This window comes from Danio aesculapii, chromosome 13, assembly GCF_903798145.1.
Source record: "Danio aesculapii chromosome 13, fDanAes4.1, whole genome shotgun sequence".
Classification (NCBI taxonomy): domain Eukaryota; kingdom Metazoa; phylum Chordata; class Actinopteri; order Cypriniformes; family Danionidae; genus Danio; species Danio aesculapii.
Window position 1 is genome coordinate 33,768,851 of NC_079447.1, and position 19,530 is coordinate 33,788,380.

The 19,530-nt window shown below is 36.5% G+C and overlaps 1 protein-coding gene across 1 annotated transcript in view; it reads left to right on the top strand.

Moving 5' to 3' along the window:
- gabrb1 (gamma-aminobutyric acid type A receptor subunit beta1) overlaps nucleotides 1-19,530 on the top strand; it is a 49,643-nt gene that overhangs the window by 11,566 nt on the left and 18,547 nt on the right. Inside the window, exon 4 of the mRNA XM_056470816.1 lies at nucleotides 18,286-18,506. Coding sequence (XP_056326791.1) covers nucleotides 18,286-18,506 — 221 coding nt within the window. The remainder of the gene's footprint in view (nucleotides 1-18,285; nucleotides 18,507-19,530) is intronic.

Below are 19,530 nucleotides of genomic sequence, written 5' to 3' on the forward strand. Positions count from 1 at the left end.
TGTCATTTAATAAAAGACATAATTTGTGGTGATGTTGCAATCTCTGAATGTTAGAATGGGTTTATTAATTATTTACACAGAAATAATGCTTAATACTTAAGACTGAAGTAATGGTAGGTTTAATATCACATGAATAACCTACTATATATTAAGCATTTTTAATTGTAATTATTTTTGTATTTTTTTAATTAAAAAGAGAAAAACTGACATTTGGATGTATGTGAAGTAAAGTGAATTGTTATTATGACAGATACTATTATTCCTAATGCATTGGGCCCTATGAAGTACATTTTATTTTTTATCAAAAGTTGTTTTTGCCAATTGAATCTTTTTTTTATTCTGTTTTTTTTTTTCCTTTTTTGTTTTTTTAATAGCCAAAAGTCTTGTCGCCTATCTAAGTTTTAGGAACAACAAAAAATAACTTGTCTTCTATTGGATCATTTGGTATCAAAAGTGGCTTATATGAAAGACAAGGGCCTCTAAACGCTTATTTTACCAAAATAAAATATGATCGGGCCTTGATTTGTAATTGCTTAATTAGGACAGTAAGGCCTGACTTTGCTTAGACAAAAGTCTTGTAACTTAACAGAAATAATGTACAGTATAGAATATAAAGTCATGGTGCAGTTCATCAGATGATTCATTGTAATAATCTACCTTTTGACACTTTTCCCAATGATCAACTTGAAGTCAAGTTATTATTTGTTGCTCTTACAACTGGGATCAATGACAAGACTTTTGCTTTTGTCGGGTAGTGTTTATATGTCCAGCTAACACACATGTCCAGTTAATTACATTTAAATAACAAAACTTATTCAATTTGACAAAAATACATATTCTATTTTTAGGAATCTTGTGAAATGCTTGCTTTTTAGATTAGATTAGATTAGATTAGATTCAACTTTATTGTCATTACACATGTACAAGTACAAGGCAACAATATGCAGTTTACGTCTAACCAGCAGTGCAATAGCAGCAAGTGCAGGATACAGGTATAAGTTATAAAATGCAGTTATGGAAAAACTATGGTGATATTTACAGATGGATGTACTATGAACATTATATACAGGTTGTATTAGCTATGAACAGATTTACCATAAATGAATATATGTACAGGATACTATTATTAGCAGAAGTGTGCAGATAGATAAACATAATTACAAATGTCCATGTGCTGTGGGTATGTCCAGTTCAAATAAATGAATCAGTGCAATAAATATGTGCAAACTTTAAATGTGCAAATGTTAAATAGTGCAGTGATTGTGAGGAGTATAAGTTAGAGGAGTGTGGGGGTGTATTGGGGAGGCAAAAGAGTCAGTGAGGAGCAGAGTTCAAAAGGAAGACAGCTCTGGGGAAAAAGCTGTTCCTCAGTCTGCTGGTTTTTGTCCGGGGGAGCCTGAAGCGCCTGCCGGAAGACAGGAGAGAAAACAGTCTGTGAGCAGGGTGAGAGGTGTCCTTAAGAATACTATGTGCTCGGCGCAGACAGTGTTTCTTCTGGATGTCCTCAATGGCTGGCAGTGTAGTTCCTGTGATGCGTTGGGCAGTTTTCACCACCCGCTGCAGTGCCTTACGCTCAGCAACAGAGCAGCTTCCATACCAGACTGTGACGCAGTTGGTCAGGATGCTTTCTATTGTGCATCGGTAGAAGTTCACCAAGACTGCTGATGAAAGCTGGTTTTTCTTTAGTTGCCTCAAGAAGAATAGGCGCTGCTGAGCCTTCTTGACCAGGCTGGAGGTGTTATTGGTCCAGGAAAGGTCCTTAGAGATGTGGGTCCCCAGGAACTTGAAGGATGAGACAGGCTCAACGGCCATCCCATTAATGTGGATGGGATCATGTGAGCCTGTTCGTCCCTTCCTGAAGTCCACAATGAGCTCCTTGGTCTTGCTGGTGTTAAGGAGCAGATTATTGTCGATGCACCAAGTGGCCAGATGCTGTATCTCCTCCCTGTAGACAGTCTAATCATTATTGCTGATTAGACCAATCACTGTGGTGTCATCTGGAAATTTGATGATGGTGTTGGATCTGTTTTCTCAAATTAAACTGGAAATTGAAATTAATTACACAGGTAATTTAATTTTTATGGCTGGAATATGTCATTCTGTTTACATTTTCTGCATTGAATAAAGCATAGGCCCTTACCTAGAACTAGAAAAATAAAAAAATATATATTAAAATGTTAGCAAACCTGCATGTACTGTATCATCTCTCCTTCCTGAAGGATCCCAAAGTTTAACTTCTAAAATTGGCTCCTGTTTTTACCTAGTATTAACATGCATTTTCATTAATGAGATCCAAAGTGAATGACTTTAAATACAGAGGGGGTGTTTACTGTTTGTCGAACATTTTTTAGTTAATGCTTTGGTTTAGTTTACTCCAGCACAAGTTCTCTTTTACATTTTACACACATTAATAAATTGAATAGACTTCAATAAATGAAACACATCCTATGCTGCAAAAGTCATGCTACATGACTTCACCAAAAAAAGTGATGATAAGAAAATTTCAATAACGAAATTCAACAGTTGGTAATCAAAGAAAGCATATGAATGACTATTAATTTCAGGTGGAGCAAGGCCATGGCAATATTCAGTCTGAGGATCATGCATACACATATAAGAGTAAAAATGTTTTTTGGTAAGTTTTTTTTTTTTTTACCCCAGAGGCATGCTGTGAAGTGATTGCATACTAGGCATTTCCAAATCATCAGCCTGTCCTGGACATTGTGCGTGTGCTCTGTGAGAAGAATCTTAACTGAGGTTTTGCAGTACAGACGTGTTGTGCTGATCAGTAGAGCAACTTAAACATCTCAAGTCCTTTTATATTATCACACAATATAAGAATATTAAGTGATCAAAAGTATCATTATTTTTAATGCTCACTGCTTTTCTTTTAAGATTTATATTTGCCATTTTGTACCTTTATTAGTTATCAATTGGTTAATATTGACAGTATAAAAATGTACAAACAACTTTTTTGTGTGAATCTTAGAAATCATATTGCGATCTGTTGCACTATTCAAAGTCCTATGAAAATGAAATGTTTGAATACAATAAATAAGTACAAACATTCTCAAGAAATGTTTCTAGGTCCATTTCCAACCCAGGAATTGGCTCTAATATTGTATGGTAGGTTTTGACTATATTTTGAAAGGTTGTGAATGAGCTCTGCTCTGATGCTGTAGCAGATCATGTCTGTGCCTGATGCTTAAACACATACACATACTTGTACTGTACTGTATATATGTGGTTTACAGGGACACTTTGTGTATTTTATACAGTAAAACCCATGGCCCTACTCCTAAACCCAACCCTCACAGGAAATCTGTGGCATGTTTTTAATTTCAAAACACCCTGTTAAATATGATTTTATGCATTTAAAATTACAGGAACACATTGTGTGTTCCAGTAAACCACCTTAATAAAGTACAACTTTGTCATACCCATGTCTCTGTAAACCACAGATACCTGTACACACAGAGACAGAGAGTGTGATTTGCTCTGAAATATACACATGCAAAATAATGATACTTCAGTTGCCAAAAATATTTTAACAAACTGAGTAGATCAATTCAACCGATGTGGTGGAGAGATTTATTTTAGCTAGAAGGAGTTAGAGAGATATCTTTATGCCGCTAGAGTAGCCTAGTTTACTCCTGAGTTGTGGTCATAAAATATAGGCTATTATTTTTATAATTTAGTTGTAACTCAAGCTAGTCAACTTCTTCAGAATCAGAAAGAGCTTTATTGCCAGGTATGTTCACACATATGAGGAATTTGTTTTTGTGACAGAGCTTCTACAGTGCAACAGGATAACAGAGACAGGACAAAAAACAGATAATAAATATATTTTAAAAAAAAATTTAAGTAAGTAGTGAGTGCAAATATACAGATTGACAAGTGTATGTACGTGTTTATTACTATATATAATGTTATATGTGCAGCTGTTATGTGCAAATTGGCATGTAAGTGTGTGGTTAAATAAGTGTATATGTGTATAAAAGTGTATGGCAAGTAGTGATGTTGGTTCCACAATTATTATCATCAAGTGTTCATGAGATGGATTGCCTGAGGGAAGAAACTGTTTCTTTGTTGGGCTGTTCTGGTGCGCAGTGCTCTGTAGCGTCGACCAGAAGGTAAAAGTTCAAAGAGGCAGTGTGCTGGGTGTGAGGGGTCCAGAGTGATTTTGGCTGCCCTCCTGCTCGCTCTGGATAAGTACAGTTCTTGGAGAGTAGGAAGGGTTGTACCAGTGATTCGCTCAGCAGTCCGAACTATTCGACGTAGTCTTTGGAGATCGTATTTAGTAGCTGAGCTAAACCAGACAGTTATTGATGTGCAGATGACTGATTCAATGATGGAGGTGTAGAACTGTTTCAGCAGCTCCTTTGGGAGGTTAAACTTCCTCAGCTGATGAAGAAAGTACAGCCTCTGTTGAGCTTTTTTGACAATGGAGTCAATGTGAGTGCCCCACTTCAGGTCCTGAGAGATGGTGGTGCCCAGGAACCTGAATGACTCCACTGCTGCCACAATGCTGTCCATGATGCTCAGTGGGGGGACAGCAGGGGGGTTTCTCCTGTAGTCCACTATCATCTCCACTGTTTTAAGCGTGTTGAGCTCTAGGTTGTTGTGACTGCACCAGACAGCCAACTCCTTAACCTCCTGTCTGTAAGCAGACTCGTCACCGTCCTGAATGAGGCCGATAAGTGTGGTGTCGTCTGCAAACTTCAAGAGCTTCACAGAGGAGTCTTTTGAAGTGCAGTCATTCATGTACAGGGAGAAGAGCAGTGGGGAGAGGACACACCCCTGGGGGGCGCCAGTGCTGATTGTGCAGATACTAGATGAGAATTTTCCCAGCTTCACCAGCTGCTGCCTGTCCCTTAGGAAGCTGTTGATCCACTGACAGACAGAGGTGGGCACAGAGAGCTGAGTTAATTTGGGCAGGAGAAGTTTTGGGATGATAGTGTTAAACGCCGAGCTGAAGTCAACAAACAAGATTCTCACATAGGTCCCTGGTCTGTCTAGGTGTTGCAGAACACAATGCAGTCCCATATTTACTGCATCATCCACAGACCTGTTTGCTCTGTAGGCAAACTGAAGAGAGTCCAGTGAGGGTTCAGTGATGTCCTTCAGGTGGGCCAGCACCAGTTTTTCAAAGGACTTCATGACCACAGATGTTAGTGCCACCGGTCTGTAGTCATTTAGTCCTGTAAGTTTGGGTTTCTTTGGGATGGGGATGATGGTGGAGGGTTTGAGGCAGGAGGGCACTTCACACAGCTCCAGTGATCTGTTGAAGATCAGGGTGAAGATGGGGGCCAGTTGGTCAGCACAAGATTTTAAACAGGCTGGTGTTATAAAATCTGGGCCTGGTGCTTTTTTCCTCTTCTGTTTCCGGAAGACCTGGCGCACCTCCTCTTCACTGAACTAAAGTGCAGGTATAGGGTAGGCGGGGGGTGGTGGAGGTGTTAATGGTGGCGTAAAAAGCAGTTCAGAGTGGGTGTGAGGGGTTTTCTCAAACCGGCAGTAAAACTCATTCAGGTCGTTTGCAAGTCGTTCATTGTCTACAGTGCTGGGGGATGGTGTCTTGTAATTTGTGATGTTTTTCAGACTTTTCCACACAGATGCTGAGTCGCTGGAAGAGAACTGACTCCTTAGTTTCTCAGAATAGTTCCTTTATAGAATAGTTCCTGATCTCCTTTTCCAGTGTGTATTTGCCCTGCTTATACAAGGCCCTATTCCCATTCCTGTAAGCAACCTCCTTGGCCTGACGTAGCTGTCTGAGTTTTACAGTGAACCATGGTTTGTCATTGTTGTATGTGAATTGAGTCCTGGTAGGAATGCACACGTCTTCACAGAAACTGATATAAGATGTTACAGTCTCTGTGAGCTCATCCAGATCGTTTGCAGCAGCTTCAAAAACACTCCAGTCAGTGAAGTCGAAACAGGCTTGTAGATCCCGCTCTGTTTCGTTAGTCCATCTTTTCACAGATCTTAATACAGGTTTGGCTGTTTTCAGTTTCTGCCTGAAGGTTGGAATGAGATGAATCAAACAATGGTCAGAGTGTCCCAAAGCTGCTCGTTGGATGGAGCGGTATGCATCCTTTATTGTAGTATAGCAGTGATCCAATATATTACTGTCTCTTGTGGGACATGTAACATGCTGTCTATATTTTGGCAGTTCACGGGATAGTTTTGCTTTGTTAAAATCCCCGAGAATGATTAAAACAGAGTCCGGGTGTTGTTGCTCTATCACCGTGATCTGATCAGCTAGTTTCTTGTTCTATTTGTGCCAGTTACATGGCTACATATTAAAGCTACATATAGTTTACTTTAAATCTACTTAGCACCAAGCTTTATTTGCCCATCGAGCGGTTTAAAACATTTCCCGGTTTCAAATCAGCCATGGATGCTTTCATTATTTTATAGACATTCGTAAGTGTCTGTGAGAAAAAACAGTCCACTTTGTCTCTTTAACCTTCACTCCCACTTATCTTGTTGCTTTAATGGGATCTCAACTTAATTTGTTCACCATGTATTCAGCTGAGAAACATGGCGACTGGGGGATGGAGTTCAAGTGTTTTTCAGTCTTTTTGGTCTTGACTTTACATTTAGTCCCAACACATTCAGGTTCTTAAGAGCACAGCAACCTAAAATGTGCAGTTACATAAGTAGAATTTACTGAAAGAAGACCAGTATTGTTGGGCCAGGATCTCAGTTATCCTTGTTAGAATTTGAGCTATGTTATTTCACAACACATTTTTGTTTTAAAGTGTTTTCCATAAGTTCTTTTCTTTCACTGTGAGCCAAACATTATGGTAATAGCAAAATATCCCACCACTTACTGATAAGTATGTTCTATAAACAGTTGCCCTCTTGATTTGACAGGACAACAGTATCAATTTTTGTTGACTTTTTAAAGGTCGATTCCACATGTTGAAAGGCAGAAAAATGTATATTTTTGTTGTCTAAATTTATATTTTTGTTGTCTAAGTCATGGCATGTTTGTTTGTCATTTTTAATTTTTGTTTTATGAAAAATGTATGTTTCTATACCATGTTTTACCGCATTGCTTTATGTTTTGCCTGTTGTTATGCTATTTTCAGTGCCATTTTATTCTTTTCCAACTTGTCAAGCGGCAATCAAATGAAGTAACTCAGCTGTATGTATTAAATACTGTTTATATATATATATATATATATATATATATATATATATATATATATATATATATATATTTATATATATATTTATATATATATATATATATAAACCCCTGAATTATTAGCCCCCTTGTTTATTTTTTTCCCCAATTTTTGTTTAATGGAGAGAAGATTTCTTCAACACATTTCTAAACGAGTTTTAATAACTCGTTTCCAATAACTGATTTATTTTATTTTTGCCATGATAACGGTACATAATATTTGACTAGATATTTTTCAAGACACTATACAGCTTAAAGTGACATTTAAAGGCTTAACTAGGTTAATTAAGTTAACTAGGCAGGTTAGGGTAATTAGGCAAGTTACTGTATAACGATGGTTTGTTCTGTAGACTACTGAAAAATATATAGTTTAAAGGGGCTTATTATTTTGACCTTAAAATGTCTTAAAATTAAAACAAATAAGACTTTCTCCAGAAGAAAAAATATTATCCGACATACTGTGAAAATTTCCTTGCTCTGTTAACCATCATTTGGGAAATATATATATATATATATATATATATATATATATATATATATATATATATATATATATATATATATATATATATATATATATATATATATATATATATATATATATAAACATTATTGATAATCCATATTTTCTATACTATTGTGAACAAAACATAACATAAAGCCTAGAGACTAGAGACTCTCATATACAAATCTGATATGTAGCAATACAATGACATGCACACAATGAAGTGCTTATTGCACCAAGATGTGGACTGTCAATCTAAAGATTTTTAAAACTGAGTTATAACTATATAAATTATTTATAACTGAGAGCAAATTGCATAAAATATAGCAAGACAAATTTAAGCAATTAAAATCATTCAGAGTGGATGGTGAAGTTTTGGAAAGAAACAGGGCATAGGGGATAATTCAGAAAAGAACACAGCCAGGAACTCTGCTTTTAACTGTTATAGAGGTTCCAGCCAAGATTGCAACACTGTTTGTAAATGATTGTTTAAATGATGGATTCAGGAAACAATGAATTTCTGAACTACTGTATGTTTGTAATGGCTAACGATGATTTTGGGAATCACACCCCTTATTGTTGTTATACAGAGTTTTTGCTGTTTTCATTGTCAGTGTTTTGAGGAATGACAGACTTGATTCATTTAGCTTAAAAGGGCACCTATTTTACCCCTTTTACAAGATGTAAGATGAGCTTTTGGTGTCTCCAGAATGTGTCTGTAAAAAGATTATTTATTATAGCCTCCAGAATTTGCCCATTTTTTGTGTCTGAGTATACTGTAGCTGTTTTTGTAGCCTATGGCTTTAAATGTAAATGAGCTGCTTATCCCTGCTCATCGTTCCCATATGCGTGTCTTCTCATGCGTTATGTCAGATAAACAGCAGTCAGTGACAGAAACAGACTCGTACAAAGCAACCAAGTAAGTTTATTTGATGTATTTTTGTGGTGGAATCTATTCAAGCCTCTCTGAAATGATGAGTCACACAATAGCTGTTTGCAGTACACACACACCGACCGATTATAACGGTTAAGAATTACATAATGATATTACTCTCTTTATTACAAATATGGTCTGCTTTAAAAACGTTTAAGTGGATACAAATCACAGAGAGTTGTAACTAATATTTTCAGTTTATTTGCAAACAAAATGTTCTGTGGACATTGTATGTATACATGTTATTATAGAAACACTGTAATAAATACAGTTCTGTCCAAACAGCTTACAAAAGTTGATTTTTATCATAGGTGCCTTTTAAACTAGTTTCATTTGTGGTTTTATCTTAGTGCTTGAAGTCTATAGTTTCTCATTGGAACTGTACTGTGCTTTTCAAACAAGTAGCACTGTTTCATTCTCTGTGTTGTATGCAACAGAATATCATTGCTTATTAGTTTGCCAAATTAGTAGCAGTGCCAGCACATACTCTAACAAAGTTTAGTCACAATGGTAGAAAAAAGTTGCCAGGTGCAATCATTTAGTTACAGTCTGGAGCCCTGATACCACATATTTAAAAAAAATGGACTCATCCCAGTACTCATTTTTCAATGGCAAAACTGCTGTCTCAGTGTGTGTGGCAAGGCCAAAACAGAGAAAGGTTTTTTCAGATATACGTGGATTAGTGCAGACTTTGCCTTGATTAACCTGACCTCTAAGCAATGATGAACACAGCTTTATTTTTCATATACTCTGGAGCATGAAGCTCCAGGGCAGCACAGTCATTATAATTTTGTTGTTTTGTCGGCAGTGGAGAGGTTGTCTTCTTAGATAATGCTTTGTGTTTTTGCACATCTGGAGGCGGTGGCTGTATGACCTTCGGTTGAGGAAAAACTGGGTGAAGGAGGTCTTTTCTGAGGGGAAGATCAGCCTGGAGGTGGTTGACATCCACTTTGATATGTCAGAAAGTGAAGCAGATGTCCTGTCTGAGGTTAAACATGCAGACAGAAACAAACATGAGATGGACAGCAGTGATCATTTTTTTGTATTATTTGGCTTATTTATGTCAATGAGTGTTAGCATTAGCTAATAAGCATGCATATGTTTTCACTGTTTGAAGAACAGTTCACCCAAAATTGTAATTTGGTGTTAATTTACTCCTCCTCAGCCCAGTCAGTACATTAAAATAACATTTTGGACCAAAACTGTAGTCGTATTGGCACTGCGAGTGTAAAAAAATATATCACTCAAAACAAAATGAACACCTGTGGCTCCTGATGATACATTGAGGTTAGGTAAGATGAAACTGAGTCTGTGCAAGAAACTGAACATTTTGTATAGCATTAATTTCATTAATCCATAGCCTCTGCAAATGGTTTTGAGTTCTGTATTTATTCTGTGTGAGTGAGAGCTAGCTCACACATAAGGTGATGCTGTTTGTTTGCTAATTTTCTACATGGGTTTCAGCATCCAGCATAAGCACATAATAAGTAAGTACCATTTTATTGAACAATACAACACACTAATCCTCCCTCATAAACAGTTTAACTCCTGGGTGAGTTTGCATCCATACTACACCACCATGGGATAAGATGTTTGCACTTGAGACTGATGTGTATGCGCCCTGGGCTGTTTGCCAATGTAAAAAGTTTGTAAATAATATTTTGTTTCTTGCACCAATCATATCACTTCATAAGTCTTCAGTGTATCACCAGAAGCCACAGGAATTACTTTTATTTTGATTTTGTATATATATACTTTTGGCTTGCATTCTTTTAAATCTCTGCTGAAATGATCTCAGGAGGCTGTAAAACTCAAGAGAATAGAAGAACAGATATTTGTAAGTGTAAAGCAAGTGTGTATTAAATTATCCTGAAGGATAAGATTAAATCATCTCCAACTGACCTCTTTAACATGATGGTGAGATCACTACAGTATATTACTAATATCTCTGAGGAAAGTTTTCAGCACCTTGACCTAGAATCTACTGTATGCTACAAACTAGATATTAAAGTTTGAGGACAAACTTTATGGTGGCTTGAAAAGCCGAGTCTGAATTAGCATGTTACTAGCATGAATTAGCAAGTAACTAGCATGATTCTAACATAAATTAGCATGTAACTAGCATGATTCTAGCATGAATTAGCATGTTACTAGCATGTTTCTAGCATGAATTAGCATGATTCTAGCATGAATTAGCATGTTACTAGCATGCTGCTAGCATGAGTTAGCATGTTACTAGCATGTTTCTAGCATGAATTAGCATGTTACTAGCATGATTCTAGCATGAATTAGCATGTTACTAGCATGTTTCTAGCATGAATTAGCATGTTACTAGCATGTTTCTAGCATGATTTAGCATGTTATTAGCATGATTCTAGCATGAATTAGCATGTTTCTAGCATGAATTAGCATGATATTAGCATTATTCTAGCATGAATTAGCATGTTATTTGCATGATTCTAGCATGAATTAGCATGTTACTAGCATGATTCTAGCATGAATTAGCATGTTACTAGCATGTTTCTAGCATGGATTAGCATGTAACTAGCATGATTCTAGCATGAATTAGCATGTTACTCGCATGTTTCTAGCATGAATTAGCATGTTACTAGCATGATTCTAGCATGAATTAGCATGTTACTAGCATGATTCTAGCATGAATTAGCATGTTATTAGCATGATTCTAGCATGTTACTAGCATGATTCTAGCATGAATTAGCATGTTACTAGCATGTTTCTAGCATGAATTAGCATGTTATTAGCATGATTCTAGCATGAATAAGCATGTTACTAGCATGATTCTAGCATGAATTAGCATGTTATTAGCATGATTCTAGCATGGATTAGCATGTTACTAGCATGATTCTAGCATGGATTAGCATGTTACTAGCATGATTATAGCATGAATTAGCATGTTACTAGCATGTTTCTAGCATGAATTAGCATGTTACTAGCATGATTCTAGCATGGATTAGCATGTAACTAGCATGATTCTAGCATGAATTAGCATGTTACTAGCATGTTTCTAGCATGAATTAGCATGATTCTAGCATGAATTAGCATGTTACTAGCATGTTTCTAGCATGAGTTAGCATGTTACTAGCATGTTTCTAGCATGAATTAGCATGTTACTAGCATGATTCTAGCATGAATTAGCATGTTACTAGCATGTTTCTAGCATGAATTAGCATGTTACTAGCATGTTTCTAGCATGATTTAGCATGTTACTAGCATGATTCTAGCATGAATTAGCATGTTTCTCGCATGAATTAGCATGTTATTAGCATGATTCTAGCATGAATTAGCATGTTATTAGCATGATTCTAGCATGAATTAGCATGTTACTAGCATGATTCTAGCATGAATTAGCATGTAACTAGCATGATTCTAGCATGAATTAGCATGTTACTAGCATGATTATAGCATGAATTAGCATGTTACTAGCATGTTTCTAGCATGAATTAGCATGTTACTAGCATGATTCTAGCATGAATTAGCATGTTACTAGCATGATTCTAGCATGAATTAGCATGTTACTAGCATGTTTCTAGCATGAATTAGCATGTTATTAGCATGATTCTAGCATGAATAAGCATGTTACTAGCATGATTCTAGCATGAATTAGCATGTTACTAGCATGATTCTAGCATGGATTAGCATGTTACTAGCATGATTCTAGCATGGATTAGCATGTTACTAGCATGATTATAGCATGAATTAGCATGTTACTAGCATGTTTCTAGCATGAATTAGCATGTTACTAGCATGATTCTAGCATGGATTAGCATGTAACTAGCATGATTCTAGCATGAATTAGCATGTTACTAGCATGTTTCTAGCATGAATTAGCATGTTATTAGCATGATTCTAGCATGAATAAGCATGTTACTAGCATGTTTCTAGCATGAATTAGCATGTTACTAGCATGTTTCTATCATGAATTAGCATGTTACTAGCATGATTCTAGCATGAATTAGCATGTTACTAGCATGATTCTAGCATGAATTAGCATGTTACTAGCATGATTCTAGCATGAATTAGCATGTTACTAGCATGTTTCTAGCATAAATTAGCATGTTACTAGCATGATTCTAGCATGAATTAGCATGTTATTAGCATGATTCTAGCATGAATTAGCATGTTACTAGCATGATTTTAGCATGAATTAGCATGTTACTAGCATGTTTCTGGCATGAATTAGCATGTTACTAGCATGATTCTAGCATGAATTAGCATGTTACTAGCATGATTCTAGCATGAATTAGCATGTTATTAGCATGATTCTAGCATGAATTAGCATGTTACTAGCATGATTCTAGCATGAATTAGCATGTTACTAGCATGATTCTAGCATGAATTAGCATGTTACTAGCATGATTCTAGCATGGATTAGCATGTAACTAGCATGAATTAGCATGTTACTAGCATGTTTCTAGCATGAATTAGCATGTTACTAGCATGATTCTAGCATGTTACTAGCATGTTTCTAGCATGAATTAGCATGTTACTAGCATGTTTCTAGCATTAATTAGCATGTTGTTAGCATGATTCTAGCATGAATTAGCATGTTTCTAGCATGAATTAGCATGTAACTAGCATGATTCTAGCATTAATTAGCATGTAACTAGCATGTTACTAGCATGATTCTAGCATGAATCAGCTTGTTTCTAGCAGGAATTAGCATGTTGTTAGCATGATTCTAGCATGAATTAGCATGTTACTAGCATGACTAGCATGTCACTATCGTGTTGCTAGCACCTTTCTAGCAAGATTAGCATGTCAGTAGGATGTTAAAACTGTTAGCGTGTGTTAGAATAGCTAGTCACAGTCTTTGGGACAGTTGCTAGGGTGCTGAAATTGGTTGCTAGGGAGTGGCTAGTAAGTTTAAAGGTAATCAGTGATTGGCTGCTGGCTAGACTGAGTTGAATGAGGCCAGACTCTAGTCTGTAAGACAGTCTGATGCAGAGTTATGAGCTCACAAAGGTTGATCCAATGTTAAGTAAATGGGAGTCTTTTACAATGGAAGTCTATGGGACAGTTGCTAGGGTGCTGTAAGTGGTTGCTAGGGAGTGGCTAGTAAGTTAAAAAGTCATCAGTTATTGGCTGCTGGCTAGACTGAGTTAAATGAGTCCAGTTAGAAGTCTGTAGGACAGTCTGATGCAGAGTTATGAGCTCACAAAGTTTGACCCAATGTTAAGTCAATGGGACTTTTGGGATTTTTCTGGGTCGTTTTTCGGAAAACCCAAGGTCGGATCAGTTAGAAAAGATATAGCAACCCGAGTCAGACCAGTTTGAAGGTTTGACGAAAGTTTGAAGTATGTAGCTTGAAAGGCCTAGGAGGAGATACACTTAGAAATTAGTCTCAGAAGAAGAAGAAGAAGAAGAAGAAGAAGAAGAAGAAGAATAACTAGATATTAAAGTTTGAAGACAAACTTTATGGTGGCTTGAAAAGCCGAGTCTGAATTAGCATGTTACTAGCATGAATTAGCAAGTAACTAGCATGATTCTAACATAAATTAGCATGTAACTAGCATGATTCTAGCATGAATTAGCATGTTACTAGCATGTTTCTAGCATGAATTAGCATGATTCTAGCATGAATTAGCATGTTACTAGCATGATTCTAGCATGAATTAGCATGTTACTAGCATGTTTCTAGCATGAATTAGCATGTTACTAGCATGTTTCTAGCATGAATTAGCATGTTACTAGCATGATTCTAGCATGAATTAGCATGTTACTAGCATGATTCTAGCATGAATTAGCATGTTACTAGCATGAATTAGCATGTTATTAGCATGATTCTAGCATGAATTAGCATGTTACTAGCATGATTCTAGCATGGATAAGCATGTAACTAGCATGATTCTACCATGAATTAGCATGTTACTAGCATGTTTCTAGCATGAATTAGCATGTTATTAGCATGATTCTAGCATGAATTAGCATGTTACTAGCATGATTCTAGCATGAATTAGCATGTTACTAGCATGTTTCTAGCATTAATTAGCATGTTACTAGCATGTCTCTAGCATGAATTAGCATGTTATTAGCATGATTCTAGCATGAATTAGCATGTTTCTAGCATGAATTAGCATGTTATTAGCATGATTCTAGCATGAATTAGCATGTTACTAGCATGATTCTAGCATGAATTAGCATGTTACTAGCATGTTTCTAGCATGAATAAGCATGTTACTACCATGACTCTAGCATGAATTAGCATGTTACTAGCATGATTCTAGCATGAATTAGCATGTTATTAGCATGATTCTAGCATGAATTAGCGTGTTACTAGCATGATTCTAGCATGAATTAGCATGTTATTAGCATGATTCTAGCATGAATTAGCATGTTACTAGCATGATTCTAGCATGAATTAGCACGTTACTAGCATGATTCTAGCATGAATTAGCATGTTATTAGCATGATTCTAGCATGAATTAGCATGTTTCTAGCATGAATTAGCATGTTATTAGCATGATTCTAGCATGAATTAGCATGTTACTAGCATGATTCTAGCATGAATTAGCATGTTATTAGCATGATTCTAGCATGAATTAGCATGTTACTAGCATGATTCTAGCATGAATTAGCACGTTACTAGCATGATTCTAGCATGAATTAGCATGTTATTAGCATGATTCTAGCATGAATTAGCGTGTTACTAGCATGATTCTAGCATGAATTAGCATGTTACTAGCATGAATTAGCATGTTACTAGCATGATTCTAGCATGGATTAGCATGTTACTAGCATGATTCTAGCATGAATTAGCATGTTACTAGCATGATTCTTGCATGAAGTAGCATGTTACTAGCATGTTTCTAGCATGAATTAACATGTTACTAGCATGATTCTAGCATGTTACTAGCATGTTTCTATCATGAATTAGCATGTTACTAGCATGTTTCTAGCATGAATTAGCATGTTGTTAGCATGATTCTAGCATGAATTAGCATGTTTCTAGCATGAATTAGCATGTAACTAGCATGATTCTACCATTAACTAGCATGTAACTAGCATGTTACTAGCATGATTCTAGCATGAATCAGCTTGTTTCTAGCATGAATTAGCATGTTGTTAGCATGATTCTAGCATGAATTAGCATGTTACTAGCATGACTAGCATGTCACTATCGTGTTGCTAGCACCTTTCTAGTAAGATTAGCATGTCAGTAGGATGTTAAAACTGTTAGCGTGTGTTAGAATAGCTAGTCACAGTCTCTGGGACAGTTGCTAGGGTGCTGAAATTGGTTGCTAGGGAGTGGCTAGTAAGTTTAAAGGTAATCAGTGATTGGCTGCTGGCTAGACTGAGTTGAATGAGGCCAGACTCTAGTCTGTAGGACAGTCTGATGCAGAGTTATGAGCTCACAAAGGTTGATCCAATGTTAAGTAAATGGGAGTCTTTTACAATGGAAGTCTATGGGACAGTTGCTAGGGTGCTGTAAGTGGTTGCTAGGGAGTGGCTAGTAAGTTTAAAGGTAATCAGTTATTGGCTGCTGGCTAGACTGAGTTAAATGAGTCCAGTTAGAAGTCTGTAGGACAGTCTGATGCAGAGTTATGAGCTCACAAAGTTTGACCCAATGTTAAGTCAATGGGACTTTTGGGATTTTTCTGGGTCGTTTTTCGGAAAACCCAAGGTCGGATCAGTTAGAAAAGATATAGCAACCCGAGTCAGACCAGTTGGAAGGTTTGACGAAAGTTTGAAGTATGTAGCTTGAAAGGCCTAGGAGGAGATACACTTAGAAATTAGTCTCAGAAGAAGAAGAAGAAGAATAATAATAAGTTTAAGATAGATAACAATATGCTGGCTTTTCAAGCCACCATAATAAGTTTAAGATAGATAACAGTATGCTGGCTTTTCAAGCCACCATAAATATCAAGGGGAGAGATAAGAGGGTCCAGCCTGGTAAAAAGGGAAATGAATTTAAAAGGTTAGTTCACCCCAAAATTATGTTATTAATTACTTACTTAATTAACCTCATGCCGTAAAAATCTCCTGAGACCTTTGGTCATCTTCAGAACACAAATTAAGATATTTAAGATGAAATCTGGGCTGCACGGTGGCACAGTGGGTAGCACGTTCACCTCACAGCAAAAAGGTCACTGGTTCGAGCCTCAGCTGGGTCAGTTGGTGTTTCTGTGTGGAGTTTGCATGTTCTCCCTGTATTTGCATGGGTTTCCTCCAGGTGCTCCGGTTTCCCCCACAGTCCAAAGACATGTGCTATAGGTAAATTGGGTAAGCTAATATTGTCCGTAGTGTATGTGTGTGAATGAGTGTGTATGGATGTTTCCCAGTGATAGGTTGCAGCTGTAGGGGCATCTGCTGCGTAAAACATATGCTGAATAATTGTCGGTTCATTCTGCTGTGGCGACCCCAGATTAATAAAGGAACTAAGCTGAAAAGAAAATGAATGAATAAAAGATGAAATCTGAGAGCTCTCTGCCCCTCCTTAGACAGCAACGGTCCAGAAAAGGTTCCTAAACCTTGTCAAAACATTCCATGTGACTTCAGTGGTTCAACTGTAATCATAGGAAGATCCTAGCAGGAGTTTCTGTGCTGTTATTTATGATTGGAATCTACAATCTTTTGTTAAGTTCGAGATGGAAACTTCCACTGAATTAAACTGCTGAAAAAATGCATCAGAAACATTTTTTTTTGGCACAAATCTGTCAATCAACCTTAGTCCTGATCAAAACTACTAAATTGCTTAGAAAACTACAGAATTTTAACTCTTTAATTGCAGAGTTCACAAAGATGTCACTGAAATGGAGAAAAAAACACACACAATGAAGTTTTTTCATCATGTCAAGTAATTGTGGACTGAATTTTTTTTTGTCTTGGACATGTAAATAATTAGTAAAAGCATCGGCTTTGATGCATTGTTAGATTTTAATTTTTTCTCCCTAACTTACTGTTGGTGGCTGTTTTTGCCCCATTGACTGCCATTATAGCCACATTTTATGGAGCATAAGTCTTTGTTTATATTTACTCCATGTAGATCTGAGAGCTGAGATGCATATTTAAATTGTTTTTAGACACATCAAGGTAAGTGCGCAAAGGTCACTCTCACACACTCAGACAAACATAAACACATTTTAATTTGCTGTTACACACCATATAAAATCCAAGTTTAGCAAAATCCCAAATCCCAAACATAGCAAAAGTGTAGTAAAGTGTTGAGTTTTTTTTTTTAAAATTCAAAGCGTTTCTCAAAATATGTGTCTAAATAAAATTTCTCACCAAAAATCATTCTGCTCGCTGAAACACAGAAAAAAGTTATGGCCAAATTATAATTCAAGAATTGATTCACAATCGCTAGAGAAATATTTTTGATATTTTTTTTCTCCCACTCCTATTGGAGGGTCAGAGAGCTCTCTGATTTCATCTTAAATATTTTAATTGATGTCCCAAAGATAAACAATGTTCTCTGGAGATTGAAATGACATGAGGGTGAGTAATTAATCACAGAATTTTAATTTTAGGTGAACTAATCCTTTAAGTGCAGCTGAAGAACTCAAATACTTTCTCATACATTAAATATTTGTGTGTGTGTGTGTGTGTGTGTGTGTGTGTGTGTGTGTGTGTGTGTGTGTGTGTGTGTGTGTGTGTGTGTGTGTGTGTGTGTGTGTGTGTGTGTGTTTTCAGGACTATACCATCACCATGTACTTCCAGCAGTCCTGGCGAGACAAGCGTCTGTCCTACACAGGGATTCCTCTTAATCTTACTTTGGATAACCGAGTGGCGGATCAGCTCTGGGTGCCTGATACTTACTTCATAAATGATAAGAAATCTTTTGTTCATGGGGTAACAGTGAAGAACCGCATGATCCGTCTGCATCCTGATGGGACTGTGCTCTACGGCCTCAGGTCAGTGCGAGTGTGTGTGTACATATTGTGATGTCTCTCTTCTTCTCTCTCATTTATACATTAGATTAATACTCTATTCTTCTGTGAGCTTGTATCTATACATTTATCTTTGTCTGCTTGTGTAGGCTGTATTTTTGGCTACCTCTATTCCCCTGGCAGTCCTGATGTTGCATTTTTAGATTTTAGAGGCCGATGAGAGATGCATATCCTGTCTCAGTCAGGGAATATAGGCTTTGTTTACCAAAGAAAGATGAGACTGTCTCGGTCCTCATTGAAAATGGCTATACAGTAACATTCACATTCATCTCAATGTCAGTTGCTTGGCTGGTAAAATAGAGGTATACAAAAGCATGTTTATAAATGTTATAAATAGCAATGGTGTATGTATATAGTATGCACACACACACACACGCACGCACGCACGCACGCACGCACGCACACACACACACACACACACACACACACACACACACACACTCTCAATAATGATTTTTACCCTTTTTTTCTCTCTTATGTACACAACATAAGCCTATCATTTACAAAAGTGTTTTTGTCTTTAAAACTCAACATAAGAAACAAATATCTTAACATTTTTGTGTTCTTGTTTAGATGTTTTTATTCATTTTGGATTTTCATCAGTGTTTTATTCTACAGTATAACGAACCATGCAAACACTACTATAATTAGATTAGATTAGATAGATTCAAAAGTAAATTCTGTTAAATTACTTCGTCTAAGCAAAGTCAAACCTTACTGTTCTAAAAAAAAAAGATAAAAAATCAAGGCATGATTATATTTTATTTTGGTAAATTAAGCGTGATGCCTTTGCCTTTTATATAAGCCACAAGTTATTATTTGTTGTTCCTAAAACTTAAATAGTTGACAAGAAAAAAACATATTCGCCTTGTCATTTAACTAATTCAAAACACACCCTCACCTAGCTGTGAGTGAGATGGAGAAAATGAAAGCACACAAGCTCTAAGGTAAAATCTAATGCTCATGACATAATCTTTAAAATAATGAC